Source organism: Eleutherodactylus coqui, chromosome 3 (assembly GCF_035609145.1).
Source record: "Eleutherodactylus coqui strain aEleCoq1 chromosome 3, aEleCoq1.hap1, whole genome shotgun sequence".
NCBI lineage: Eukaryota > Metazoa > Chordata > Amphibia > Anura > Eleutherodactylidae > Eleutherodactylus > Eleutherodactylus coqui.
This window is the reverse complement of record NC_089839.1, coordinates 303,507,584-303,518,094: the sequence shown is the minus strand read 5'-3', so window position 1 is coordinate 303,518,094 and position 10,511 is coordinate 303,507,584. Positions and strand designations below refer to the sequence as shown.

Genomic DNA, 10,511 nt, shown 5'->3' with positions numbered 1-10,511 from the left:
TTATGGCCGCACCTGTACAGCGCAGTGCCTGCATAAATAAAGGGGCCCTTTCCTGCCGATCGGCTGTGTTCCCGTGGTACAGACCCGGATTGGCCATTAATTAAATGACATGAACAAGTTTAAGTTTTTGGTTTTTTTTTCTTCTCTTCCTGCTTTTGTTTTAAAAAAAAAAAAAAAAAAATGGTAGAAAACCAATTTTTACTTTTCTAGTAATGAGACCAAATGAGTTTTAAGCTTGTATTGACACCCCTGTTAGTGGTCAAGGAGACTTTGATCTTGCCATCTTCTGTGGAACGTGACTACGACTGCAGCGTGGGCTATTCTTGGTATGCTGTCTTTCCCCCCCCCCCACCCCAAGTTGAGTAACGCTTCAACCTTGAGAGGAATTGTGTTTTTTTTGGAATTGCTCATGTATCTCTGGCAAATGTATCTTCCATTTCTGCTGTATCATTGTACTCAATAAACATGAATAAATTGTCACTTGTGGCATTTATCTCCTTTCTTGTGTGACTTTGGGATTGATCATACGCTTCAGATTTCCTACCACAGTAAAGACGATTGTACTTCAAGGTTAAACAAATCCTTTATTAGCAAATTAGATCAAAGTACTTCAGAATAAGAAGTTGGCACAAAGTTACTTCTAGAACAAAATATTTATCATAGAAAAGTCAGATTGTGACCTACAACGGCAATTGAACATACTATAAAATTCTGCTGTTCTTTACAATGTGCAGGTTTGCTGCTGTGCAGCCCTTTGCATCACCGTTCAGCCTCTATTCTCAACTGCAGCAATGCATGCAAACTAACAGCAGTACTACAGGAATGCCAGGTTAATGCAGAGGCGCTTCGTGTCTCACCGAAGAAAGGCTGGCTGCAGCGAGGGTCAGAAGGAAGTCTCCAGTTAAAGCAGGATGTTAATAGTCATCAGCTAGAGCAAGAAAAGAGAGCAGAGTAAGAGAGGGAACCAGAGCGATAGCAACCATGCAATCAATGTCTGAAGCACTAACTCTTACTTTCAACACTGAGGATGCAACTGCTGGCGGCCGTGCCCCTGCTATTCACCACTTTACACATATACTCTCCTTCGTCTTCTGGGAAGGTTTCAGGTAGGTAAAGACAATACGTTTCTCCCCTGTCGATGTACTGATAGTCCTCGCTGTCCTGCAGCATCTCCCCTTCAAACCACCATGTTACTTCTGGCTTTGGCTCACCAGTAATTTTAACCGTAAACCTTACAGGTTCTCCGTCTACCACAGACATGTTCTTTAAGGGTTTCTTGAACCAAGGTGCCCCAGAGCGAGCAAGTTCTTCATCCTCATATTGAGAACCATTGACACTTGCTTCCTCCTCTTCATCATCTTCCCTTGTCTGTAAGAAATGAGCAATGGATTAATCGTTCAACGCCACTTATCATAAGGTTTTGCCCCAAGAGGCGCTAGGTCTTATTTTTTTATACTTGTCTAACAGGCTTGATCCAGGTCCCTTCTGTTGCTCTCCACAACTTCACCATACTACTTGCAGTTCACCGCCGCTCATACATCACTTCCTGGTTATGGGATTTATAAATCCCGCCTCCAGGATGTGATAGCTGTGATTGGTTTTTACCACTGCTCAGCCAATCAATACAGTGCTGGATGAACCAATGCAATGGCTGTGATTGATTTAGCCAGCCCTGCATTGATTAGTTCGTGACCACTACTCAGCCAAGCAACAGTCATGTTGTAGAGGTGGGATTTGAGTCGCAGCCATCGCATTGGTTCATCCAACACTACATTGATGGGTTCTTTGCCCACTGCTTAGCTAATCACAGCCATTGTTTCCTGGAGGTGGGATTTATGAATACCGTAACCAGGAAGTGATGTACGAGTGCCTGAGGACTGCTCCCCACTATTTATCCTACATGTATTGCTATCATTGAATTCCATGGGAGCTGTCTCTGTAATCCCAAACTGGGCTGCTCCAGTATGGACAGCGCTATGTGCTTTCAGGGCGGACAATCCTCAACTAGTGATTGATCTTTACGGAGGCTAGGTCATCAGTACTAAGACTCATGCATACTCTACATAGTAACATAGTATGTAAGGCTGAATGAAGACAATGTCCATCTAGTCCAGCCTGTCTATCCTCCCGTGTTGATCCAGAGGTGCAGATTATTCAATCTGTCAGCTTTAACCTGGGAGCCAAGGAGACACCCAGTGTCATGCTACAATCTAAACACCACTTAGGAAGTTGAAAAGTGAAATTCTACCATACATAACTACAAGAGCAATTTCTTTTTTCCAATAATGCTGTAATTACTCGGTCTACATTAACTGCTGTCCAGGATGTGAAATAGGGTTCCAAATGAGACATATGGGATGTGTCAAGTCACGTATGGGATATAACACAAACTGGAGCTACATCCTAGGATCATGGGTCTGGTGGCTGCATGTGAGACCGCCTTACAGAGAGAACTCTGCTACACACAACTGATAAACCTTATTACAGATGACCCAATTAAACACCATTTTTAAAGCACTGAAAGTCGTTTTAGGGTGAAAACACATTGCTGTGTGGCAAGTATGCTCGGCCCTACTGAGCGTAGCTGCGCCTAAAAGAGATTTCTCCCCAGTTCAAACTTTGTGCCAGAGAGCAGGAAATAAAAGAGGCTGGAAGGTAGCGTCCACCCGATCTTCCCCGCACAATGTATTCACTACCTGCCGGGAAGACAGCAGGCACTATCCTTTCCTGGCTGAGAAATCCCAGTAGAGATGAGCGAGCATACTCGCTAAGGGCAATTGCTCGAGCGAGCATTGCCCTTAGCGAGTACCTACCCGCTTGAGAGAAAAGGTGCGGGTGAGCGGTGAGTTGCGGTAGTAAGCGGGGGAGGGAGAGGAGAGAAAAAGCTCTCCACCGGGAGCCGAACCTTTTCTCTCGAGCGGGCAGGTACTCGCTAAGGGCAATGCTCGCTCATCACTAAATCCCAGCAGTGAAAGCGGAACCCCTATTGATATTGGCAGTTTTGTTTTACCCCCTTATAGGGACATGATTATCACAGCAGTATAAGAGGAGAAAAACCGTCCCATGTGTTTAAGCCCTAATGTAATATGCAAGCAAGACCCATTGGCTATATTCACACAGCACAATCTGATGTGAATCTGCAGCTCGCTTGGGAATTTTTATATGCTGCTGTATGAACGCTGCCTTAGGTTTCATGCATAGGGTTGTATCCCCAAGTGCATGAGGCTTTATCGTGGGACAAGGATATTCACCATAGTCAGAAAATAAAACACATGCATGTGCTTACCAATCTCCACAAAAGATTAAAGGAGATGTCTCATGAAAGCAAGTGGGGTTATATACTTCTGTATGGCCATATTAATGCACTTTCTAATATACATCGTGCATTAATTATGAGCCATACAGAAGTTATTTCACTTACCTGTTCCGTTGCTGGCGTCCCCGTCTCCATGGATCCGTCTAAAATCGCCTCTTCTGGCGATTTTAGACGCGCTTGCGTAGTCCGGTCTTCTTCTTTTCTCAATGGGGCAGCTCGTGCAGGAGAGCGCTTCCGTGTAGCTCCGCCCCGTCACGTGCCGATTCCAGCCAATCAGGAGGCTGGAATCGGCAATGGACCGCACAGAAGCCCTGCGGTCCACCGAGGGTGAAGATCCCGGCGGCCATCTTCACAAGGTAAGTATGAAGACGCCGGACCGTGGGGATTCGGGTAAGTACTATATGTTTGTTTGTTTTTTAAACGTCTGCATCGGGTTTGTCTCGCGCCGAACAGGGGGGCTATTAAAAAAAAAAAAAAACCCGTTTCGGCGTGAGACATCTCCTTTAACAGCATCGCGTTCAGTGCTGATGCAGCACAAATAATGGCTTCCTGCTGTACATCGGTAAATGTCACCGCTTAGATACGCACATGAATAATTTACTGCCGTGTGTCAGACCCTGGATTCCTACCATATCGTGCCTCCATACATTATTGTGTATACATCTAGACTACGGCATTTGGTGGATTATGCCGGGATCTTTCCATCCCCAGAATCCAAGGAAAAAACTAAAACTGAACACAGGATGAGCCCATAGAACTATAAGGTGATCCAATTATGAATCTGTAATATGGCCATTTACGAGGCATACAGGAGCGGTTCAAGGTCTCTGTACCTTCTGTAAAGCGGCATCAATTTCCTTCTGTTCAAACTGCATCCTTTGGCGTTTTTGTTCCTCGATTCTCCTCTGTTCTTCCTCTTCTCGGGCTTTGGCCATCTGTTCAAATCGAGCCTTCATGTTGACCTTGTGTGAGAATGGTGCGTGGCTTTTGACTGCTGGTCTGATATCAACCTCCTCTTCCTGCAATACATAAGTTAGAGATTCAGTGCCAAAATGTTCGGGTGCTCGTTATTCGAGTCGAGCTTTTTGTAATATTCGAGAGCTCTATTCAAGTAACGAACCCTATTGAAGTCAATGGGAGACCCGTCGGGTGCCAAGCTTGTTTTACTCTCTTCCAGCCACATTCTGCTGTTGACGTGCGGACGCTGGCACGTCACAGCAGAAAGCGGTGAGGGGTCAAAACAGGGCGGGGCTGAACTCGGCATGGTACTCGCATTGAGTATGCTAATACTCGAGTGAGCATCAAGCAAGTTCGTTCAATTCTAATAGCAGTACATTTTAGTAGCTGAGCTAGACACCTCAGCGTCGTATAAATGGGATTTGAAGGACCATCGATTCCTTTCTCAGTCACTATTGGGGTAATTTACATCGGCCAGTAGTCACCCGAGTAATCGCTCAAACAAGCAGTTTGGGGGCAACCGTTGACCTGTATAAATACGGCATCCAGCTCGGTAGTCATTGTATTTCAGCTGACTGAAACAGAACAACTAGTGAGCGACTTATTTCTTGCTCAATATAAGCAGGTTCATCCCCAGCCGGTTTGCAGTGAATGGAGGTGGGTGGAGGAGATCGCTTCAGCTTTTATTGCTCTGCTGTCTTCAAATGACCTGATGAAGTCTACATGCTTATATTAGGGGTTAGTGGGACTGCCACCTACCAGCCAAATAGCCAATATCAAGCTGCCCTATTGTGAGGTGACGCTAGATTTAGTAATGTGGCAATACTGCAGATCCTGTAAAGGGATCATTACTGTAGACTCAGCCCTTCCACCAGTCAACATCTAAGATCATCTGACCTCATGGAAATTTTCTGCTTCCCTCTCTTTCAGCTCTTCATCCATGGCTTTTCTCTTTAATCTCTCCTCTTCTACCTTTCTCTGTATTTCCTCTTCTGATAGTTTTCCGATTTTCTCAAATTTACTTTTCAAGTTTTTGGCTTGGATGGATCCAGTCCGTTTCAGTTTGATCAGTTCTTCATACTCTCTACTTAAAACCTCATTGCTTTCATTTATTTCCTCCTGCTCCAAAAGAGAAAATGTTATGAGTCTGATTGCATAGACAATACAGGAGATAGTTAATTTAATGGGGGGTAAGGGTGCTTTCACACTTGTACTGCAGATTCCATTTTCCTGCTCCAAGGGAATAGTAAAGGGGAATCCCTGCGGCTGAACGGTTCTATCTCCGGACGGGACCAAACGCCGCCAGAAGGACCCCGATTTCCACCAAGCTGCCTGGTTTTCTGCAGCCGGAGGTTCCGACGCAGATGTGAAACCACCATAAACAATTACCAACAATTCTAGTTCTAAAACATCTGTTGAAAAGCTCATTTTTACAATGGTATTTTTGGAGAAAGTATAAGTTACAGATTTGAAGTATCGATTTTCTAGAAATATCCATAATATAAATGGACTTTACAAAATACAGAACAGTTTTTGAGCTGATTGTCTCTAAACTAGTTATGCCAAGATTTAAAGATATCCCCTATACATGACACATGACAACTACCTGAGCGATTGTCATCTGACCACTAAGAACCAGCCAAGGGTTTGCAGTGCGTTCGGGCCAGATAACTCGATCGGGTTCGCTTACCGTCCCCCTCCCTCCTCTTTGGATAACCCTGACCTGCCGAATTATCCCGGTAGATTCTCCTTTATAAATAGACTAGAGACTGTGTGTAAGGCTTTGTTCCCACGAGCGTATATGGGCCTGCCGTTTTCATGGTCGTCCAATAGACGCTGTGATCTGTTGCACTGCGCCAGATCACATGGCCGTATTCCTGCAATGTAAAAGCGCCCAGCTGGCCAATATAGTGCCGGGGTTTTTTTTATGTCGGGTCGAAAAGATAGTCCTGGAAGTATCTATTGGGCCGGAATACTTCAGCTGCTTCATAGACTCCTATGTGAGCCAATGACAGCGGCCGGAGAAGGGAGGTGAGAGGGAGTTTAGCAGCATGACTACTAAACTCCCTCGCCTCTCCTCCCCTCTGGTTGATTGCGAGGGGGCGGAGCTAATCACCGTCCTGGCTGCGGATAAGGGCCAGGATGTGGGTGGAGCTAATCTCCCTCTCCCGCCCCTTGTCCGCAGCCAGCAATGGGATGTGGCGGCGCTTAACTCCACCCCCTTCCATTGCAATCAGCCGGAGAGAGGAGATGAGCCAGCGAGGGGAAGGGACAACTGCATGGTGGCCTCGGCGTATATGCGCCGGGGCCCATGCCGTCTGAACAAATCTAATGTTTGTGCGCCCGTTCACGAGTTTTCACATTGCATCGTAGCGTATATCGACCGGCCGGGAACTGCGGCCAATATACGCTCGTGTGAAAGAGCCCTAAGATATAATTTCAAATCATAAATCGCCATACAGTCCTATCGTGACCCAAGTTTGGTTCAGTAGAACAATGGGACACAGCCTAATTTGTGGCACTGCCAAAAACAGCCTCAGGGCTCATGTGGGTGTTTTCCCACTGCGCATTATGTGTGCGGTGCGCGCACGCATGATACAAGGTGAATGGAGGCAATGAAAGTCAATGGACTTTAATTCTAAAATGCACACTAGTGTGTGGGCACAGCGTATCCGTACGCAGGAGAAATAAAGCGCAGTGTGCTCCATTTCTCTGCGGACGATATGCAACCCTTCTATGGGCTCCGTGTGATACGCTGCCCGTACGCAGGCATTGCGAAGGGCCAGCGGTTCAATACCCATTCCCGCTCTGAACAAAGTGTGGAATTTGAAGGGCAAAAAAATCACATTGCGCATGTCCGTGACATCAGATCCCTGGGCATGTGCAGTGCATACTCAGCCCATATGCCATCTCTAGCAGCGCTGCAGCTCTTGTGTATGGGCTGTTTAAGTGTAAACCGCCTCGGGTTTTACGCATCGCATGGACATTAGCCCTTAGTTGGACTTTTTGTGTAAATTTCATTAGCCTTGGAAGCCATCAGTACTTTGCTGCAGCTCATCTGCACACATGCCCAATGTTGGTGCCCTGTCATTTTCTTATACCTTCTATTGCTGCACTTGCCTCTAAGGATTTGCAACACTATCCTACTAAATAAAGGTCCTTTTGGTCCTTTTTATGAACAAGTATTGTTCATAGAAAAGCATTAAAACGAGTAGAAGATGAACAATAATCGTTCGGTGTGAATGCAGCCAGCGACGAACAATTCAGCGGTTGCTTTTCGTTCATCCTTCATTTTATGCAGTCATAAAAATGATTGTTGCCTCGTTACTAATTGAATGTGAACAACCGACCGGCTTCTGATTTAATGGAGCCAACGATGTATCTGCCGGTATAAAGGGCCAATAAGGAACTCGACCGGTCTAAACGGACCCTAATTGTCTTCCACAGATGTGATTGTAAGGAGTTCCCTGCTTAGTAAACGCCCCACCTCTCCCATTTCTTGTCGTAACTGAGCAAACTCTTGTTTCTCAAGTTCCAGCTTTTGTTTTCTTTCTTCCTCTTTTAACCTCTTCTCTTCTTCCATTTTCTGTTTGAGGAGTTCCTCAAAGTTGATTTCCAGTTTGCCTCGGGCAAGAGCCTCTTGAGAAGTGTGTTTGCTTAGTGGCAGGCCTTCATCATCCGGATCCTGTTCGGGAGGAAAGATAAATATACAAGCTGTCATGTATACACTAGACAGATGCGACACCGCGGTTAGCTACCCGAGGAGATCGTTAGTGTCTACTTTACAGACTGACCGGGAATATGCAACATATACATACCTGATATTCCAGGGTGACTTAGTAAGGCGGCTGAAACTTGATGCAATAATTGTTACTCCTACAACACTGCTCTGTGCATAGTTGTAAAAACACTTGTAAACTATTCTAAAAGGTTCTGATGGCCAAAACACGGCCATGTTTTTGTATCCAGGCAGGCCTAATGTAGAGATTAAAGTGAGGTCAAGGTTTGATATGTAGCCGTGCCCAGGAAGGCAGGGCACATGGTTATGGCATCTAGCCGGGGCAGCCTTTCTCGGTAACATTGGGATCGCTTACTTGACCTCATAGATTCGACAAGCAAATCTGCCTTATCAAAACTAGAACAGGAAGCACTAATATATCTTTAATTCTTTATCCCAATGTAAATCGAAGCTGCCTTTAGCAAAAATCATTGAAATACCAATCTGTAAGTAAAAAAAATGTATGGGTCATCAGACTATGGATACCTTTTTTCCCTCACTTAAATGCATGTATTTTGGGCTAACGATCATGTTTTGCAATAGGGTTTAGAGCAGTTGTGCCACAATTGACTTTTATCACCTGCACGGCATCACCCCATTCATTTTAATTGGACTGATGAAAAAGCGGAGTACAATGACTGGAGCAGCTCTGTGCAGTGAGGAGGAAAGGGGGACACAGGACCCCTGTTCTCAGGATCTGCGGGGATCTCGGCGGTGAGAACCTACCAATCAGACGATGCTAAAAGTAAATGTTGGTAAAACCTCTTGAATCCATTTCTTTTGCTCATTTGTATAGCGCATACGTATTCTGCAGCGCTTGTACACACACTGTCATCACTTACAAGTTTACCCATTTCTGGAGGTGGGACTGATGGTTCAGCTTTAGCCTTATCTTTCCTCTCCTGCCCTTCTTACCAGCTAATTTACAACCACAACAAAGATGAACTTTGCTTAGTTTTCCTCCTGTGCATCTTATCAGCTAATTTATGAACAGTCAGTCCAACCTCACGGACATATCCTACCGCAGTATCTATATACAGTGATAATGTAGAAGACAAACACTTTAATACCCTGTAGCATAAATGATTGTTAGCCCAAAATAAGCCCATTGTCAAAAAAACCAAGCACCTAGGAAAAGTCAGAATCAAATGAAACATCCTCTGTGTGATTGTAACATTGATATATAAGTGATTACAATATCAGAGCAAAAGGATTACTTATTGTGGAAAACTGAACACTATTGCGCCGCCTCTAGCTTGGATACAGGATTAGAGATGAGTGAGCATACTCGGTAAGGCGATATACTCGAGAGAGCATCGCCTTTTTCGAGTACCTGCTGGCTCATCCCTGAAGATTCGCGGGGTTGGGGGCAGCGAGGGGGAGCCGGGAGGAGAATGAGAGAGAGATCTCTCTCTCTCTCTCCCTCCCTCCCTCTCCCTCTCTCTCTCCCCCTCTCTCTCCCCCCCTCTCTCTCTCTCCCCCCCTCTCCCTCTCCCTCTCTCTCTCCCCCTCTCCCTCTCTCTCTCTCTCTCTCCCCCTCTCCCTCTCTCTCTCTCCCCCCCTCTCCCTCCCGATCCCCTCTGCAACCCCCCGCGGCCCCCCCGAATCTTCAGGGACGAGCCAGCAGGTACTCGAAAAAGGCGATGCTCTCTCGAGTATATCGCCTTACCGAGTATGCTCGCTCATCTCTATACATGATGTATTACGGGCGGGCATGGAGGCATACAGGTTCCATATGGTATCCTGTGGCATATCAGTCCGCATTTGCTGTAACGGAGGCTCTTGAGCGTGCAAACTTGTAGGCTGTAGGTGTCCCAGATGGTCCCATACATGTTCCACTAGCGATAAGGCCACTATTACGCGGACGACAGCGTTTTTGTTCCCACGATTTTTCAGCGACATCGCTGCTTTTTTGTGAGAATAATCTTGCATCGCGACCCGGCCTCTTGTGATAAAATAGCACGATTTTTTTCTATTGCGAAAGTCAATAGGACTTTCTAATGTTAAAATAGCATCATACAAAAATCAGAAATTCATACCATGTGATAAATAAGGAGGCTCCATAGGGAAACATTAACTACAAAAAAACGCAAATCGCGGCGACAGAGCATGCCCCAATTTTTTTCTCTCGCAAGTCGGAGAAAACATCGCTAATGTAAGGCCATTGGAAAGTATGGGCAGCACGCACATGCTTTTCCTTGTGCTTTCAGCAGTGAAAGTGGCCTTAAACTGACGAACGAGCAGGCCTCGAAAGTGGGGTGATGTTGTGCCTCTTGAAAGCCGCCATGAGAGGAACACATGTGGCTGCAGGATGTCCTGAACATACTGCTGAGCTATCACTGTCCCTCGTACCACTACTAGGGAGGAACGACTGTCGTGTACGATGGCTCCCTAGATCATTAAACCACAGCAAAGGCAGGATTGAGCTCCCCCCCCCCACACCGAGGTCCCCAGACACAA

At 45.9% G+C, this 10,511-nt stretch overlaps 1 protein-coding gene across 9 annotated transcripts in view; it reads right to left on the bottom strand.

Moving 5' to 3' along the window:
• Positions 1-564: 564 nt before the first annotated feature.
• The window catches only part of NEXN (nexilin F-actin binding protein), a 48,243-nt gene continuing 38,296 nt past the window's right edge, over positions 565-10,511 (bottom strand). For 7 of the 9 annotated variants that reach the window (XM_066597816.1, XM_066597819.1, XM_066597818.1 and 4 more), the window contains 5 exons: positions 7,761-7,958; positions 5,171-5,392; positions 4,150-4,335; positions 1,014-1,368; positions 565-928 (listed from right to left, as the gene is read on the bottom strand). In XM_066597816.1, coding sequence (XP_066453913.1) covers positions 915-928; positions 1,014-1,368; positions 4,150-4,335; positions 5,171-5,392; positions 7,761-7,958 — 975 coding nt within the window. In that variant the 3' untranslated portion in view covers positions 565-914. Of the gene's footprint in view, positions 929-1,002; positions 1,369-4,149; positions 4,336-5,170; positions 5,393-7,760; positions 7,959-10,511 lie in introns of those variants that run through there. The other 2 variants (XM_066597817.1, XM_066597825.1) reach the window with 1 other exon arrangement.